Source organism: Rhinolophus ferrumequinum, chromosome 5 (genome assembly GCF_004115265.2).
Source record: "Rhinolophus ferrumequinum isolate MPI-CBG mRhiFer1 chromosome 5, mRhiFer1_v1.p, whole genome shotgun sequence".
In the NCBI taxonomy this organism is placed as follows: domain Eukaryota; kingdom Metazoa; phylum Chordata; class Mammalia; order Chiroptera; family Rhinolophidae; genus Rhinolophus; species Rhinolophus ferrumequinum.
In genome coordinates, this window is record NC_046288.1 from 50,604,404 (window position 1) to 50,625,063 (window position 20,660).

Below are 20,660 nucleotides of genomic sequence, written 5' to 3' on the forward strand. Positions count from 1 at the left end.
ATGAAAAACTATGAGGAATTACAGGTTCTAAAGGGGCGAAATTAAAATGCGAAAATTGGTTCAATTGAATTGGAAAAGACAGTCACATGATTGCATTCCCACAATTCCATTTTTTGCTTCTAGCAGTGGAAGAAACAGTCACAAGAATATTAAATTCTAAAACTACCTAAGGTACTAGGAAGGCTGCCTAATGCCAACTTTGCGATTTATAGCAAACAGGATACCACAGAATGTTACTTACTGAAAGATGCTACAGATAGGACTAAAATTTTGACACCAAGTCCATTAGTTGTGAGGAAATGAGAAGTGGAGTGATAACAAACCAGTTGCTTTAGGGATTAATGGGCCACTGAGCTGGCTTTGGCTATTAAGGAAAACCTAAGAGTAGTGTTTCTCAAACAAACTGCACTCTGTCAAAAACATACTTTTGCAAATATATTAAAAAAAATAATTTCTAGAAAAATGATCATACTTTAATGTCATAGCAATATAAAATTGCTGTATAAGTTGCTAGACACTCAATTTCTGTATTAGTCCACAGAGACACTGGATAGCACTGACCTATAGTGTTTAATGTAAATCTGACCTAAAATCTAGAGGGTCTGACTGAATGAGAAAATTCAGTTGTTTTCTTCTCCTACGCAACAATGAAGACAATCCATAATAATTAAAAAGTAGCATAGAGACTTGCCATTACCTTGTTTTAATTTTGAAACGTAACACTGCCTTAGTAAATTAAAATTATCCTTTTTAAATGTAAACTTTAGCATTTAAAAATCTCAACTCCTATCAACCTGAAAATTTTATTTTGCCGTATATCTTAGACAATAATAGGATATAGACACTTAAAATTGTTTATGAAAATATTCACTTCAACTATATGCCGATAAACTCCTTTACCTGTCTCCATATTCTCAAAACTACTCCCCCCAAATGATTAGTTTAGTTCATTGCCAACAGAGTGAGCCTAGGGAGACTCTCCACTTATTTTAAGTTTCATTACCTAAGGAAGTAAAATGAAATGTTTATATGCCTAGCCTATAAACTGACTACAATCTAGTACGATTTACTACAGCCTATCCGATAGGAGCTACAATATTGAGAGTATAATGTGATTTACAGGACTTCTGGAACCAAGTTTCCAGCATTCAAATCCACACTTTGCAACTTACGAGCTGTAAAGTGACTTAAATCCTCAGTTTGTTTCATTATCTGCAAAATAGGGATAATAGCACCTACATCAAAGGATTCCTGTCTAGGTTAAAGTGCATGTAAAGTGCTTAGAACACTGCTGGCAGATAGTAAATACTATGTAAGTGCTATGTAAGTGTTTTAATTATTGAATTCTGACATAGTATGCCTCAAACCCTTCTGTAGAATTGGGATTAACAATTAAATTGATTAAATGTAATATATCACACATCCCCACAATGAACTACTATTCATCTGTTAAAGATTATCTTCTCTATTATGAAAATATATTTATTTATAATATCCTGTTGGGTAGGGAGAAAAAAAGTTAGAAAATCATGTACAGTCTAATCTTACACTTAGAAAAGATGCTAATGAAATTATGAAAAGTTGAAAGTCACTGTAATCCTTAAGTGGCATGTGCCAAAAGTGACTCAGGTAATTTATAATTTCTCCCCACCAACTGGGAAAAAGACTCAAAATAAAACATTGTGATTCTAAAATAGCAATGATAAGAATAATCAGAGGCTATACATTAGGGTTTTTAAAAATTTAGAACTGTGTGCATTTAATGCATTACTCTTCCTTCACCCCTAAAAGCTGATGCTTCTTAAAATGGTCTGCATTTTAGAATTCAGGAAATAGAGCATTCATTTCTAATAGATATACTAACTCCAATCCCACTGACAACACACCACCACCAGTTTTAAGCTCTTGAAGTGCTTGCTCACGACTACACATATCAACACAGACAACAAATCACCTTAATCAATCACCCAAGCTTAAAAAGCAAATATTAGATAAACTAAGATTATAAACACAAGAGGCAATATTTCTAGAACACTGAACAAGAGGAGTTTGTGTATTGAGAGTACTCAGCTGACAGTTTGTGGTACCCTTTAAACTTTAAACTGTTTTAAAATTCTTCAATGAAATCAATACTATTAATTTCATGTTTATTTTTAATAGAATTTTTGTTAAGCTTTTCCATTTTTAAATGATTGAATTCATATTCACCATTTAAAGACAAATTTTCCTCTCAACTAATGATTTTCAGCCTACCTATAGTTCAGCTTACCCTTTTTTCTATGATAGCCATATTTCATTTCACAGTATTTGAAATATATAATTATGTATTATAGGCAAAATGTTTTCAAATTTGCTTTCAAATGATGACTACAAAAAGGGTAGATCAACTTTTCAAGTTTACATAAAACCATACTACACCAATTTACTAACATGTCTTCATATCTGTTTGTTCCATTCTATTTAGACAGCAACACTAACAAAATTCTTAATGCATATGCCCCTACCAACCTGTATTCTTTCCCTATGCTAATATTTTGACACTTACAAAACAGCATCTCAATTCAGCAACCAAGTTTTACAACTACTATTCCTACCAATCAAATGGTGATGCACCAAGATCACAATTCTCATAAGTTATAACATATTAAGAGTACATGATTGATCTGACTGAAGGACTATGCCTTACTTTATAAAAAACAAAGATAGCGACATCAAATTAATTCCATATATATGAGGCTACCTATTCAATTTATTAAAAATTAATAAACATAATAATCAAACCAGTGCTCCAAACTTATGCTGTTCACGGGGAAGACACTACAAGAGAAGGTACAATAGAGACTGCCTTGCAATAAGAAGTACAAATTCCTTCTATAGAGATGGAGAAATAAAAGGACAAATCTAGTTGTCTAAAAGACAATTCACTGTACACATTTTATTTACAGTTTTGTACACTGTCTTAATATGAATGGGACTGCTTTTCTATTTGAGCCATTTTTTAACCAAAGCAAAATAACCTACGTAATACAAAGTGTTAAAATACAACATAAAGATACAAAAAACAGATATACTAATTCTAATTAGGAATGTAATTATGATGTTACATTTTTTATAATCCACAATTACGTTCAGGAAATCACACAAACATAGATCACTGATTTGAATGAAATGCATAAATTTGTAGCAAAGCTTTGTAGTTATAAAAAAACAAAAAATTACCAAAGAATGCACAAAATTAATGTTTATTCCACCTTTGTGTCATATTCCTGGATCCTTCACCAATGTTACATGAGGAAAAAAACAAAAGCAAAAACAAATGAAAAACTGAAATCAGAATCACTAATGTTATCAAGTAGGGAAACAAATAAATTAAAATCTAGCAGCCATCAGCAAGAGTACAGCAAAGACAATGCTGTAAAAAGAAACAAAGAAAATTGCTAGAAAACTGTATGCATTGTACTCTTTCAAACCAGCAAAATATGCTCCTGCATACAATGGAACATAAACAGAATTCTTTTCCTGTAAGGTATAGAATGCAGGTTCTTTTTTAATATTGTGGATAAGTAAAATGTATTTGTAATGGTAATTCTACTAAGCTATTACAGAGTGGGCCAGGAACACATTTATGGATTCTGGGGATGATGTGTACGGTAATTCTTTGATTGGGAAAGTAGACACTCTAGCAAAAATTTTTTTAAAAATGAACACAGAAGTACAAGACAAAGGCGAATGAGACTTCTCTTATATCTTAGCAACATTTAGATGGAAATCAAATTTAAATGCAGTCCACTCTGCTTTTGAAGAGGCTTTGGTTCAGCTCCCAAATCTCGATTGCTTGACGCAGTCTCCTATGAGAATACTCAGAAGGTGTCTTCTTAAACAACAAACCTATTTTTAGTGGTGGAGCCGCTCTTAGTAGCTGTGTCTGCATGGGACTGATAACCAATTACTATCTTTGGAGGAAGTCCTAACCTTTCCTTGTATACCCTCCTAGAAGAAAAAGAAAAAAAGTGGCCATTAATTTTTATTCTCATTCTCTCTCTCTTTCTCACACACACACACATACACACACCAAATTCAGTATTAATATACTTTATATTAAAAAAAAAATACTTAGACTAGAGAGTGAAATAGGAAATTACACTTTTTCCTTTCAGCAAAATTTATTCTTCATTTTCATAATAATCTTAATCACTTAACCAGTATTTGAAAGGTTACTATGTATCACGTACTGTGATAATTATTAATAAATCAACAATAAGCAAAGCAGAGACAGTCCCTGGACTCGCTGTTCATAGTATTTTTGATTATTTACAAAGCAAGATTCACAAATACATATGGTGCAGCTATAACACATATAATTAAAATCAAAAACAAAATCCAATACATGAACATGTCTATTTTAATTCTCTGATCTAAAATGCTACAATATGTTTTATATATAAACCCTAGTAAATACTATTACGTTACTGCACAATTACATTTAGCATACCAATTACTGAAGGCAATCTATGATATTTTCAGGATAATTTAGAACATACATGATTTCTGCCTTATATACTAACTCTACAACCCAACTTTCAAATAAGATTTTAGGAACAAAATGTGATGAGTGCCAAAGAGGTTAAGTATAGGGGCTGTGATATTTTTAACAAGGAGAAGCTAATCTCATCTGTGAAATCAAAGAAATTTCCCCTTTAAAAATCATGAAACCAAAAGTATAATGCTAAGGTAGTGAAACACATCTGAAGGCTGAGGAACAAAACTAGGGCTGTGTGGCTACAGCTAATAAGAAAAGTAAGCATGAGAGCCACGGCGACAAGGTAAAATCGGGGCAGATCACAGCGAGTATCATAGGTGAAGTCAGGAATCTGGTTCTTTATTCTAAGAAAAAAATAGCAAAATTCCAAACCTAAACACCAAAATTAGATAAAAATAAAGGGATAAACATTTTCATGGAGCTAAATTCTCCAATATGACACTAAGACAGTTGTAGTCATAATCTACCCTTCGGAAGATTTCACTACTTCCCTCGATTAAGGCATCTAAAAATAATTTTATAACTAAAATTATAACCATTATCAGACTTAAATTATGATATAATGTATTCCTTTCAATTATACTTAATCGTTTAAAATGTCAGAAAGCAAGAGCACTGAGCCATGTAACTTGGATGGGTGGGGGAAACAAAAATCTGTCCTTGAAAAACTGAAGTAAAATGTTTTATAAAGATTTCAAAACTTTTAATATGGACGCAAATACAAAATATTCTGAGGAAAGAAAGTCATACTTAATTTCTTTAACTCATTTTCAAATAAATACGAATCTCCCACAATAACTTTTGATGCTGACAGAAAGATTAGGAGTATGATGACAAATCAACAGTCAACTCCTTTCTCTTGTAGAAACATTCTGTAGAACAAAACCTGGAAAATCCCCATGCCTTTTAAGTTAGAAAGGATTCTTAGGAGAATTTATAATGTCTAAAAAATCTTACACAAAGGGGCAGGCAAATCAGCATTTTATGACCTACGAGCAGTATTTAATTTTAGCACAAAATCTGAAATAAAATTTTATTAATGTAAATGTAGTAAGAAGAAAATCCTGATGTTTGGACAAAAGAAAAAACAGGCAATTTTTGCAAAGAATAATATTTACCAAAAAAAGTTTAAAGCTTACACATGTGCATTTTAACTATGGACAAAACCAAGATAGTGTCACTTAAATTGCAGTAAAAACTTTATGTACAGTGTACACACATGCACAAAACAGACATATAATATTCATTGAAAAACGTTCCATTATTATGAATATTGTACAGTAGCACATTTTTTTATTAGCACCTTTTTAAAGCAGAAAAAACTTATATTCTCATTTGATAAATAAAATGGCTACATGCTAAAGTAGGTAAGTGTTTATATAAATACAAGGAAAATAATGATCTTACAAATCCAAGTATTTCTAAAGCTATAAATAAAAGTAGCTTAAATAAAAGATAACTTCTGCATTTAGTTATCTTAATATTTTAAAAGAAATGCATAAACAGCAAAACTTACCCTATATGTGTAACAGCTTCTCTGTTTTCACACTCAGTAGTCCATATTGCTATCTTATCACCTTTAGTTCTAACATTAACAACAGCTCCACATACATCATCACTGTAGTCATCAAAAGATTCTCCAATAAGGCACAGCAGCTTAAAAACAAAACCCAATCCCTAATTACATCCAATAGATTATAAACAGCTTATTCAACTGCAGAGGTCTCTTATATATTTGTATATACAAAAAATGGAAAAACAGTTTTTAAATCAAGACCTGGCTTTCTGAATGTCTACATTATATTTACGTATATAGTGCTTTGTCTTGACTTGTAAAAAAATTCATTTGTTCCTTTGTTTCTTTAATATCAAGAACTGTGATATTTGTTTTAATGCTCTTGGCAAGTTGGGCAATTGATATCAGGACACGTATAAAAGGTGAGTTATTTTATTAATATTCACTTGTTATGCTGCTGCTTAGATTAATTACCTCTTGTTCTTATTTTTCATGAACACTTTGTTTTTTTAATTGCAATAAATATACATAACATAAAATTTACCATCTTAACCATTTTTAAGTGTATAGTTCAGCAGCATGAAGTATATTTACAACGTTGTGCAACCATTACCACTATCCATCTCTAATCCAGAACTTCTGTCATCTTGAAAAACTGAAATGGCTTTCTAATGTAGAATTCTAAAATGGCATTTATTGATAATCTCTCTCAAGAGCAAAATTAAGTCTCTTTTTTACAAAATAATATTTTGTAAAATTTAGATATTTTACTCAGAGATTTATTAATTGTTGAACTTAGTAACTGCTAACTATAAATACTGTGTCAAGCACTAGAGATGCAAAGAGACTATAATTCCTGCTCCTAAAAGGCTGGGGTTTAGAACCTTTCACTATAGAAAATGCCTATTATCTCATATTCAATGTATGTCTTACAAAGCCAAAAGTTCCAGGTTATGTCACAATAAATATGCTGAATATCAAGCTACAATTTCATTGTTTGCTTCATTGATCTAAGAAGTTTAGTATGCTAAACAATAACCTAAGAGGGTTGTGAAAACATACATTATACAAAATGTGAGGTTCTATAATTTTGAAGTTAATGAGCTTGCTGTGGAAGGTTGAGAGTCAACTGTCAATCATTTTACATCTGATTTGTAATGTGGTAGGGGGTTTCACTGTACTAGTATGGAAAATATACAGGATTCACATGATAGAATAAAATGAATTGCTCACTTTGATTTTCTAGAGTGGGCTTCCTTATCCCTCATTAAGTAACCAATGTAAAATGTAATGTAAATTAAGTTTTAGTATTCCAAAACTGATAATTTTAAAACCTTACTGTCTCTAGCCAAAAGCGATCGAGGTCACTTCGTCTCTGCTGTTTATTCAATGTAATTAGCCATCGTCCTCCTCGTTTGTTTTTCTCATCTTCCCACATAGGTTCAATACCATCCTACGAGGTTAGAAGACAATATTAGATAGTATTGTTACTTTAACTTGAGAGATCACTAGAAACAGGAAGCAACACCCTGTCAACTTTTGACTTCATTCCCCATAAAACTCATTGATGTAGTGGAAAAAAGCATACAGTAGGACTTAAGGCCAGAGACATGGAATTGCAGAATTAAATTCCTGACTTAGGTACTTATTAGCTGTCAAAGCTTGGGTTTTATTTAATTTAGAGGTTCTTAAACATTCCAAATAATGTAGCTTTGAGAAGCTACCTACACTTCTATACGTAGAAAATATATGCAAAATTTATGTACAGCTTATGCAATTTCAGCAAATTAGTGACTGCCCTACCTTCTATCATCTGACAAAACTATTTATAAATCTCAAGGATCCACATTAAGAATTCCTGACAAACTCTGGACGTCAGTCTACTCAAATATATAAAGAGACTGGACTGAAATCAATCATAGTATGTGCCCATTGAGTAACGCTCATTTAATTTCATTTATACTAAAATAGTACAAAATATATTTATGCTAACGCCTAATAAAGCTAATTTAATTTTTCTTCAAGCATTAGAACACTAACTATTTTAAGTTTGTGGCAAGATTTCTCAATGGGGCTGGCCCGGTGGCTCAGGTGGTTAGAGCTCCGTGCTCCTAACTCAGAAGGCTGCTGGTTCGATTCCCACATGGGCCAGTGGGCTCTCAACCACAAGGCTGCCGGTTCGATTCCCACATGGGCCAGTGGGCTCTCAACCATAAGGTTGCCGGTTCGATTCCTTGAGTCCCACAAGGGATGGTGGGCAGCGCCCCCTGCAACTAGCAACGGCAACTGGACCTGGAGCTGGGCTGTGCCCTCCACAACTAAGACTGAAGGGACAACAACTTGAAGCTGAAAGGCACCCTCCACAACTAAGACTGACAGGACAACAACTTGACTTGGAAAAAAGTCCTGGAAGTACACACTGTTCCCCAATACATTCCTGTTTCCCTTCCCCAATAAAATCTTAAAAAAAAAAGAAAAAAGATTTCTCAATGAATACCTGAACGGTCTAGTCTTATAAAAAATACGTGAAATCACCAATTAAGCATACCTTAAAAAGTGAGTAGTCACAGCCAGGCATTAAATTACTAGACAACTGGATATGGTTGTACAGACTAGGTAAAAGAAAAGGACAATTATAAACACAGAATATATAACATTGAGTTTAGGTGGTTATATCTACAGTTAGAAAACAAGATAAAAATAAAGATTTTCCTATAGTCAATTTCTGAAATGGACTAAACAGATCTTAATAATGGTCAGCTCAAGAATCAACATCTGATGATTTTCAAGAAAATAATTTTAATAATTTTATTGACAAAAATATATTTTGATGTATTAGCTCAATGCATACATAGGTACACATAAGAAACAGAATAGAGGTATGAGGTGGCTTTAAGTAGATGAAAAATTTATGAGTCTAATGAATTTTAAATACACAGAAAGACAAATCAAGAGAAAGCAAGATGAATTTTTTGACCATCAGCACTGCATGACTGAAATAAGCCAACATTATTATCCTTAAAGGTATCCAAGAGTGGAACAGACAATGGTTCCCAGATACCACAGACTGTTACTAGTCAGTGAGTATAATAATCATTTGGAGAGCTTTAAAAAACAAACAAAACCACATAAAACCACTAGCTCCAGGCCACACTCCTTCGGATTTTAAACCCTTAAATGTGGGGTGGAACTCTGGAATCTGTATTTCTAAATGTAATGGCGCATTTAACAGAATTTCACTACAGATTGGATGAATCCAAAAGGACTCAAGGGTTGTTTACTACTAAATTTGCCAGAAAAAAGTGAGACACTAAGAGGTGACTTAGATATTTACAAAAAGCTGAAGGATTCCTTCATAACTAAATTATGGTATGAAAATCTACTACATAATGACATTGCTTACACATAACTGAAGTGTAGGGCAATGGTTTAATTAGAAACACAATTATGTACACTGATGAAAGCCAAACTAAATAAATGCAAATCTGATTCAGTGGGAGAAATGGATCAAGACTCTTGCTCCTCCTCCATAGAGGGGAGACTTTTTATGTTTTAGAGGACTCTTGAATAAATTAGAGAAGAAACCCACGATGTTTTGATGAAGGACAAAACAGAATAACCCGTTAGACAACCAGACCTATGAATTACTGGGGGCTTAGATGTAGTTCTATTACTTAAAAAAAAAAAAAAAGTCAATGCTTTCAGTAAAAAGCGACCATTCAAAATGGCTAGCTCACAATTTATAGTTTTAATTATTCTATACTTTTTCTTTCAGTGATTCAAATGTATACTAAATACCTACTATGGGCACAGCATTAGAAATATACAGAAGAATTCTGCTCTGGAGGAAGTATACATATATAAATTTTCTGACCATAACCTGTTCTTTTGTGTGGGCAGAATACATTCAGGGGGTTACATTGAAACACAAGAGTAGCATCAATTATTCAGTGTATCTGAGATTCAAAAATATACCAGATGCAACAAATCAGAATATTTCAGATAACTGCCAGATAATTTACAGCTCTTAAAAATGTTTTTAACAAATTTTATCTTCCACGTTCTCAGTTTCTCCCTTAACATTTTCAAGTATGACATACTAAATTAACTTTGTTCTTAGAAAAAGACTTTACAATTTTATATTTTGAAGTCATACAAAGGTTTGACTCCCAATCTTAACTTTTTGCTAAACCTGAAACAACATCTTGAAAAAAAATTTCAACTATTCTTGAAGTTGATCACAAAGTATAATGAAATTAATAAAGGATCACTATAGAAACTCATCTTTGACAAACCCTGAATATTGAGCACTTCAGCCTTTGAAATCTTAGATTTTCTATAACAAGAAATCCCAAATGTTACTACTGAAAATAATTTGCAGAAATGAGGACCTAACAAAGCTCTGGAATATCCAATTATAGGGCAAATGTATCTAGGCAACCAAGAAAGGCGACAAGCTCCAAGAAGTTGTCAAAAGTTCTAGGGGCAATAAAGGATTCTCAAGCGAAGAATATGTCAGGACAAGGAATAGAGAACATGGAGGGCTAAAAGATGACAATTCTGAAGCTTTCTAAAACTGATGAGGAATAATCACCAATTCAAACAGTTGTTGAGGAGAGGGACAAACCAAAAGGTAATTTTATAGATGAATATTAACTTTTCGTCTTTATCTTCATTTTGTAAATGTGACTTAAAATGAAAAATTACACACTAATAAAACAAACACCCTAAAATGAATGGTTACTTACGCCCAAAAGTCTTCAACAGTATCAAACTTAGAGATCAGCCGAAGGTTTGCTTGCCAAGTTTTGCTTTTATCATTTTTAAAAAACCAGAGCGCCCATCTAAAAATAAAAAGTCAGTATGAAAAAATGGCAATATTACATCCACGTTCATTGCAGCATTCTTCACAATAGCCAAAAAGGGGAAGAAACACAAGTGTCCATTGACAGATGAATAATAAACAAAATGTGGTGGAAACATACAGTGTAACTAACATTAATCAGCATTAAAAAGAAAGGAAATTCCGACATTTGCTAAACATGGATGAACCTTGGGGATATTTTGTTAAGTGAAATAAACAAGTCCAAAAAGACAAATACTGATTCCTCTTGTATGAGGTACCTAGAGTCGTCAAATTCATAGACAGCAGAATGGTGGTTGCCAGGGGCGTGAGGGAAGGGGAATGGGGAGTTGTTTAACAGGTAGAGTTTTTGTTTTGCAAGATGAAAGGAGTTCCAGAGACTGAGTGCACAACCATGTGGATGCACTTTACTGAACTGTGCACTTAAAAGTTAAAATGGTAAATTTTATGTTTTGTGTATTTTACCAAAATTAAAAGTAAATAAGTAAAAAATTTTCAATGGTAGTTGTTAGTCAAGTGGCAGACAATAAATAGCATTCTCTATTTCTTTCATTTAAAATAGGTATGTATTTTGTGCCTAATACATAAGATTCTCCAGAGACCACTGGGGCTCATCCCTCAGGGGAACTTACAGAAATTTAGTAGAGGGATAATTACAGTGTGCTAACTGCTACAACAGTCAAGCACAGGTGCTTAAGAAAAACACAGCAAAAGCACTTAACCTGAAAGGAAAATGGGGAACAGCAAAGGTAAGTTTTCAGAGAAACCAAAGAATATAAGCCGAGAGGAAGAAATGGGAGTACTAGAAAGGGGAAAATTATTAAAAGTGACTGCTCACACACAAATGGGAAAACAAAAAAATAAAGGAATTTACTGAGTAATGCTACCACAGATATGTTCTGCAACAAGATGTGTGAGCTTCTGTATATCTGTATATACTTCTGTTTAAAAAAACGTTTTACTCTAATACCTTGAAGATAAACTCATGTCACATCAAAGTCACACTTAAATGTTGTCATCCCAAGATGATTCACCTTCAGTAGAATTGTATTCTCTGAATTATTATACCAAAAGTAATTCAAAAGGAAATTTCATTTTCGTATTGATAAAAATGTTGTCCGAAGACAAGGTTTCCAAATGGATGTAGTTCATTAACTCTATAACTAATGCTTGATAATCTCAGACAGAAAAATGAGGTATATCTTATCTACTTGATAATTTGTATTCACCAATCCACTATCAAAGAAAAAAATATAAAAGGCAAAGGCAGAAAATCTATTAAACACACACAAATATTATCCAGCTATAAAAAAGAAGAAAATCTTGCCATTTGCAACAACATGTATCCATCCGAGGGCATTATGCTAAGTGAAGTAAGTCAGACAAATACCATACAATCTCACATGTGGAATCTTAAAAAAGAGAGAAAGTTCATAGAGAACGGATTGGTGGTTGTGGGAGGGGGCAGTGGAGAAGGTCAAAAGGTACAAACTTCCAGTTATAAAATAAATCATGGGAATGTAATGTACATATTCGAAAGTTGCTAAGATAACAGATCTTAAACGTTCTCACCACAAGAAAAAAAAAACTTTGTAACTATGTTTGGTGATAAATGCTGGCTAGACTTACTGTTTTGATCATTTCACAATACATACAAAATACCAAATCATTATGTGGTACACCTGAAACTAATATACTAATGTTATATAATATGTCAACCACACCTCAATTTAAAAAATAAAATTAGTTCAGTCTTTTTCTTTACTTCATTCAGCCATTAAACACAAAAACATTTATTCCAAGAAAATAACTAATGACTAAGCAAAAATGTACAAGAATGCTCTTAATTTTGTAAAATTTGCAAACATGTTAAAGTGACTATCAACAGGGATTTTCAAATCAGCAGTTCTCAAAGTGTAGTTTGCAGACCACTAAGGGACCCCAAGACCCTTTCAGCAGCTCTGATGAGTAAAATCTATTTTCCTAATAATGTGAAAACATTATTTTATTTTCCATTGTGTTGACATTTACAGTAATGGTGCAAAAGCAATGATGGTGCTTTAGTAAGAATGATCCAGTGGCACCAAATTGTACGAATATCAACTGTAGCTTTTATTATTACCAACTAGCACAGTAACGTCAGTTTCAGTTAAGAATACCATTGATGAAGCAGTAAAAACCATTGCTTTCATTAAATTTCAATCTGTGTACATACGTTTTTCATATTCTGTACAAAAAATACATCTACTGCATACCAAAATACAATTCTTAGGCAATTGCATTTTGAAGTGAACTAGCCACTTTTTTCATGAAATTCCATTTTTACTTGAAAGAATGCCTGGCTGATAAACTATTGTTATTTCTTGAAAAACGAACAGAGTGAGCCTGTTGGTTAAAATTTGAACTTTCAGGAGAAAATCAGAATTTTGGAAAGCCTTGCATGTGTCACTGAAAGCCTGACAACTTATTAAAATGTAAGGACGTTTCTGATGAATTTAGAAGTGATATTAATAAATGTTATTGTTAGGCCGGCCCGGTGGCTCAGGTGGTTAGAGCTCCATGCTCCTAACTCTGAAGGCTGCGGGTTCGATTCCCACATTGGGCCAGTGGGCTCTCAACCATAAGGTTGCCAGTTCAATTGCTCGAGTCCCACAAGGGATGGTGGGCAGCGCCCCCTGCAACTAGCAACGGCAACTGGACCTGCAAGCTGAGCTGCGCCCTCTACAACTAAGACTGAAAGGAGAACAACTTGAAGCTGAACGGCACCCTCCACAACTAAGACTGAAAGGACAACAACTTGAAGCTGAACGGCACCCTCCACAACTAAGATTGAAAGCACAACAACTTGACTTGGAAAAAAGTCCTGGAAGTACACACTGTTCCCCAATAAAGTCCTGTTTCCTTTCCCCAATAAAATCTTAAAAAAAAAAAAAAAAAAGGAAGAACATTTAAAAAAAATCTAAGTGACTCTTTAAAAAAATAAATAAATGTTATTGTTTTCACACTGTATAATAAAACGTGTCGGTATTTGGGAGATCTACATAACTCATTGAACCAATATTTTCCAAATGACCAGTATATTGCAAACTTGTGTTATTGGTAAAAAAAAAAAAAGTCAATTTCAATTGCAAGATAGACCAACGGATTTTAATGTAACAAAGTAGGAAAAGTTCTTGGATATGGTTTCAGGCTCCACATTGCAACTAACCTGTAACATATCTAGTACCAAAGGAAAATATCCATAATTATTTTGAAAGACTTAAAAAGTTTTCCTCCCTTTTCCAACCAAGTAACTGTGTGAGGTCATATTTTCTTATACTTCGAAACAACTTATTTCCACAGCCTGGATGCAGAAGCAGCTATGAGAATCTAGCCAATTTCTAAGTCAGTCACTTGAAGAGATTCACAAAAATACAAAAATGCTCTTCTTCCCACTATATTTTACTTTGAATAATACTTTTTCATAAACCCATTTAACATGTAATGGATATTTTAACTGAATATATAATTTCAGTTTTCTCAGATTTATCTTCTAATATAAAAAATGAAAATAGATAAAAAATCTTCATAACCGAAGCTCTGTGGAATCCTCCATAATTTTTAAGAGTATAAATCAGTCATAAGTCCAAAAAATCTGAGAACTGCTGATTTAAAGGAAACAAAACATATTAATGCAAGAGACTACTACGCAGCTGTTAGGATAATTGTGTGGGTGGGTTCTCCTAAGACTGACATGAAACTCAGAAGCCATGAAAGGTGATATTTGACTACATGAAAATAAAAAGCCTCTAAAAAATAAGTCCATAGACAATGTTAAAAAACAAGCGATTTTGATAACTCCTTTTCAACCTAATTCTCCTCTTGAATAGGCTAGCGTCCATAATATACAATGCTTGGAAATAAACTCCAAAGGATAACCCAAGAGAAACAAAATAGACATAAGAACTAAGCAGACTGCCCACAGTCTGTTTAAAAACACAAATGCTCAATACGATTATGAAATTGTTTTGAAACTTCAATGAAAGAAATGTAAATTTAAAACAATAATAGTTTTCTCAAATCAGACTAGGACCAATTGAATTGGCAATAATTAGAAAGACTGAGTGTGGGCAAGGACATAAAAACCAGAAACCCTCAAACTGTTCAAAGTCCAAGCGGGTCAAGAACGATGATTTGGCAGTATCTTACCCTATATATTGGGTACAAAACATACATTATAGCACTGATTTGTAAATAGAAAAAAAAAAATCTACGTACCTATTTAATGTGAAGCCTGATAAAATCCATGACTTTATATTAATTTATTATAAGGCAGTAATTTAAAATAATAATGCAAAATCTGTACATACAGAGTTAATAGTATGGCCATGGTATAAAAAAAATATATATATGCACATTAAAAAGTTTTAGAAGAATACAAATCAAATTTAACACTGACCACTCGAGGAGCAGAGAAAAGAAAATGGGGAAGAGGGTATTTGAGAAAAGCACAGAACTTTTCCTTTATGTACTTGTACCCAGCGAATTTAATCATTATTATAATTATCAGAGGCTATTTTCAAGAATGCAAAATAAATTCTGCAGTATTTTTGAAAAGTAACTCATAAAACTACCAAAATGGGAACCATAAAGCATCTCAGAATACTTTTCCATACGATATTTATAACTTTAAGTAGAATTGGTAGATCTAAGACGACTCAGTATACCGACACTGTGCTTGCCTCGTCCCCTGAACACGTTAAAATTACAACTAAAATAAACAACAACCAACCTGAAGAACCAACTGAAGTCTAACTAAACAGAAGATTGTAACTAAGAATATAAAGAAGCCACATCAAAACTGGTAGGAGGGGTGCAGACATGAAACAAGCCAGCTGGAAACCTCTATGTGGCGTTTGAAAACTGAGAGGGCTATCTCCACCACAGAGGTTCCCCCCAGAGGAGTGAGGGACCCTGGCATCACACCAGGCTCCCCAGCCCAGAGTGCTGGTGCTGGGAAGAGGGGCCCCTACAACATCTGCCTGTGAATAACAATGGGGAGTCTGATCATCTGGGCGGGACAGAAGGCTGTGGGAAACCCAGATGTCCTCTTAAAGGGTCCATGCACAGACTCACTTGCTCACAGGCACTCACCCTGGGCTCGGGCAGAGAGACAGTGACTCCAGGGGCATCAGAGATATACAAGGAAAGACTGACCTGTGTGGCTTCAGGATGAGAATTCAAGGGATAGTTCCCTTGAATTGTGGGATTTTTCTCCCATGCAGCCAGCAGGCAGGTGCCATCTTTTCTGTGTTGACCCCTCCCCCCAACGCCATAGCCAAATCTCAAGCTGAGTTGGTCTGGTGAGGTCTGCTTGCTCCACCCTGGTGACTCAATGGGACCCCGCCCCACCCAACTCTATTTAACACAGAAGGCTTTATCAGTGGCTGAAGCTTATGGGAGCCAACCGCTGACAGCAAACCTGGACGTGTCCTGGCTTTTTGCAGAGCTACCCCAGGCCTGGTACTGATAGTAGCTGCCCTCGGTTCAAAGCATGGCCTCTCCCAGGCGCCTCCAGGTCCGGCACAGGCAGTGACCAACCGTGGACTGTTTTGTAGCTCCTAACCAGGTAGTCCCTGGCCAGTCACAGGCAGTGGCTGACCTTGGACTGCACTGGAGCCCCTCCCTAGAGTCCTTGAACCAACATACTTGGAGGTTGGCTTCACATCACAGCAGAGCACCACCCATTTAGCCCCACAAGAGGCACACATAAAGGGCGATCTCAACAAGCACCAGAGCCTGCTGGGGTAAATCCCACTCTATGGAATAAGCCCCTGCATAGCGGCCCATAAACTGTGATGTAACCAAACCCCACAGCCTCAGGGTCAATCCCACCCACTGATGTGCCAACAGCAAAAAAGGCTCAACTACAACAGGAGAGCACACAACCCACACAAGGGACACTCCTGGAGCACCTGGCACAGGTGACCAGGAAAACTGTTGCCTTACTGCATAAGGCCACCACTAAGACTGGGAGATGTAGCAGATCTACTTAATACATAGAAACAAACACAGAGAGGCATCCAAAATGAGGAAACAAAAGAATATGTCCCAAATTAAAGAACAGGAGAAAACTCCAGAAAAAGAACTAAATAAACTCGAGGCAAGCAACCAACCAGAGACAGAGTTCAAAACAATGGTTATAAGGATACTCAAGGAATTTAGTGAGAACTTCAACAAAGCGATAGTAAGCATAAAAAAGGACATAGAAACCATAAAAGAAAAGCAGTCACAAGTGAAGAATACAATAACTAAAATGAAGAACGTACTAGGAAGAATCACCAGCAAACTAGATGAAGCAGAGGATCAAATCAGTGATTTGGAAGACAAGGTAGCAGAAAACACCCACTTGGAACAGCAAAAAGAGAAAAGAATCCAAAAAACAAGAGGAGAGTTTAAGAGGCCTCTGGGACAACATCCAGCATCCCTACATTTGTATCAGGAGGAGAAGAGATAGAGCAAAGAATTTAAAACCTATTTGAAGAAATAATGACCAAAAACTTCCTTAACCTGAAAAATGAAATATACATACAAGCCTAGGGAGCACAGAGAATCCCAAAAAAGATGAACCCAAAGAAGCCAAAACCAAGACACATCATAATTAAAGTGCCAAATGTTAAAGACAAAGAAAGAATCTTAAAAACAGCAAGAGAAAAGCAGTTAGTTGCCTACAAAGGCGCTCCCATAAGACTGTCAGCTGATTTCTCAACAGAAACTTTGCAGGCCAGAAGGGATTGGCATGAAATATTCAAAGTCATAAAAAGCAAGGACCTACAACCAAGCTTACTCCACCCAGCAAGGTTATCATTTAGAATCAAAGCAGAAATAAAGAGCTTCCCAGACAAGAAAAAGCTAAAGGAGTTCATCATCACCAAACCAGAATCACAAGGAATTTTAGAGAGACTTAACATGGGGAAAAAAAAGATAAAAAATATGAATAATAAAATGACAATAACTGTGTAGCATGTATCAACACTTAGTTTAAATGTGAAGGGATTAAATGCTCCAATCAAAAGATAGGGTGGCTGAATGGACAAGAAAACAAGACCCTTATGTATGCTGCCTACAAAGGACTCACTTCAGATCAAAAAGCCCACACAGACCGAAAGTAAAGGAATGGGAAAAAAAAAAAAGCTGAAGTAGCAATACTTACACCTGACAAAATAGACTTTAAAACAAAAGCTATAACAAGAGACAAAGAAGGACCCAATAATCCCACTTCTGGGTATTTATCTGAAGAAACCCAAAACACTACTTCTAGAGGATGTGTGCATCATATGTTTATTGCAGCATTGTTTACAATGGCCAAGACGTGGAGGCAGCCTGCGTGTTTGTCAATGGAAAAATGGAAAAAGAGGTGGTACATGTATACAGTGGAATATTGCTCAGCCATGGAAGGGAATGGGTTCTTGTCATCTGTGGCAGCATGGATGGACTTGGAGGGTATTGTGCTGAGTGTCAGATAGAGAAAGACAAATGCAATGTGATTCTGTTTATATGTGGAATCTAAAGAACAAAATAAACAAAATAGAAATAAACTCACAGAAATAAACATTTTGATGGTTGTCAGATGGGAGGAGGGCTGCAAGGATGGATGAAAAGGGGGAAGGGATTAAGAAGGACAAGTTGGTAGTTACAAAATAGTGATAGGGATGTAAAGTCAAAACATAGAGAATATAGTCAATAATAATACACTAACTATGTATAGTGCAAGGTGGGTACTAGACTAGTCAGGGGGATCACCTCTTAAATTATATAAATGTCTAACCACTATACTGTGCAACTGAAAATTAATATAAAATTATATTGAATGTCAGCTGTAATTGAAAAACTAAAAAGGGGGGGAAGGTGAAGGGCAGTAAGAGATCCAACTTTCCAGGTATAAAACAAGTCAAGGGGATGTAATGTACAGCATGGGGAATACAGTCAATAATATTGTGACAGCATGGTACGGTGTCAGATGGTTGCTGGGCTTATCACTTCTTTAGGTATATGAATTTTGAATAACTATGGTGTACACCTGAAACTGATAAAATGTTGTATGTTAGCTATACTTTTTAAGAAAAATCTTTTTTAAAAAGAAGAAGAATAGAGAAATTATAGAGAAATTGAAATCCTCAGAGACTTCATTTTAGGATTTAATCAGTTTGTTTTCTGATGGGGACACTTTTCAGAAATCTCAAGATTTCATTCAAGCTATGAGAAGTACTTGCCTTTATTACTTCTTCCTATGATAATAGCAACACTAAGAACTGTGTTCACAGACAGCCAGAAGGCATACAAAGGTAGCTTTTTAAAGATACCACTGAAAAGATAAAAAATACTAAGGATTTTGTTGTTATTGGTTAGGTTGAACTACATGAAATTCCCACTAATCAATTGTTCCACTTAATACCTTTGGTACCGTGTTTTCCTGAGGAAGGATTTTACCCTTTATGGAGTATTAGACCTTTGATCTCTCACTCACTAGTTGACAATCCCCATTGGCTAAAGAACTGATATTTTCCTCACTAAAGGATATACTAAACCACAGATCTCCTATGAAAAAATGACGTAAGACACGTTTGGACTATTATTTCAGTAGGTCTACAATAATGAAGAATAGATTTAAAAAATCCAGGTTATAAAGGGAAACTATACTTTTTAGATAAATGAAACTGAACTATAGACAGGCTTATGGAATCTTTAAAGTAAATAAGAGTAAAAGGTGGGAGTAGGGGAATGAAAGAAATTGAAATACTTAAAATACCTTCAGAGGTCAATTCCAATTTACTTTCCTCCAGGTTATAATACAATGTTTACTTGTTGCCATTTTCTTCCCACCATCAACTCTCAATGAATTCATGTTAATGTTCATTATATAAACCAGAAAGGCAATTAAGTAAAAATACAAACATACTAGGAAGGGGTAGGGTGAAATTGGGGAAACCTCCAGACTCCAAATCTCCTAGCTCTCTCTTTTCTCCTTTATAGTCCAACTTCAAGTTGCCTATTCTTGCTGTATATATTTTTTGTATACTTTCTATTCACCCTTGAAACTACTCCAATCTTTTTCTATTATATACACTCTATTAAACTTTCTCCTACGTTAGCAAGGACTTTTTTTTTTATTATTAAATCCAATGCATATTTGACCTCTGTGACATATAATTTATGTATTTCATATGTCTACATCCTTCCTGGGCATTCTCCCTCAAAACAAACAAACAAACAAACAAACAAACAAAAACAACTCCCTGTATGCTGATATCCCAAGCCTCTATCCTGGGTCAAGTTACTTCTTAAAAGAACTCATTTATTAATGTGGTTTCAATTACTATCACCAACTACTGATGAATTTCAAACCAATAATCTCAACCAGTTTTCCTTTCTGAGCTCAAGACTCCCACATAAAAATGCTTGTTAGACATGGGTCATCCAAATGAAAATGGAATCCTCAACCTGACATATCTAAAACTACTTTCATCTAACCTTTTCCTCCAAACCTGTCTTGTTTACCATTTACCTTGTTGCCTACGTCAGTAAACATATGCATCAGAAAGCTTACCTGTTCTGTAAAGGATGTTTAATATAGTGTTCCGGGTTAGCAACCTCCTGATTAGACTCTGTTTTCTCTTCTTCTGCAGGCGGGGGATTAGGAGTAGGGGTGGTTTCCTAGTGGAAAATAATAAACATTATTTAAAATTTCTTAACACATTTAT

The 20,660-nt window shown here is 34.6% G+C and overlaps 1 protein-coding gene across 1 annotated transcript in view; it reads right to left on the minus strand.

The window, feature by feature from the left end:
- Positions 1 to 3,143: 3,143 nt before the first annotated feature.
- EIF4E (eukaryotic translation initiation factor 4E) overlaps positions 3,144 to 20,660 on the minus strand; it is a 38,302-nt gene continuing 20,785 nt past the window's right edge. Inside the window, exons 2-7 of the mRNA XM_033105882.1 lie at positions 20,507 to 20,613; positions 10,805 to 10,900; positions 8,605 to 8,668; positions 7,396 to 7,509; positions 6,057 to 6,196; positions 3,144 to 3,990 (exon numbers count right to left, since the gene is read on the minus strand). Of these exons, the coding sequence (XP_032961773.1) occupies positions 3,876 to 3,990; positions 6,057 to 6,196; positions 7,396 to 7,509; positions 8,605 to 8,668; positions 10,805 to 10,900; positions 20,507 to 20,613 (636 nt within the window). The 3' untranslated portion in view covers positions 3,144 to 3,875. The remainder of the gene's footprint in view (positions 3,991 to 6,056; positions 6,197 to 7,395; positions 7,510 to 8,604; positions 8,669 to 10,804; positions 10,901 to 20,506; positions 20,614 to 20,660) is intronic.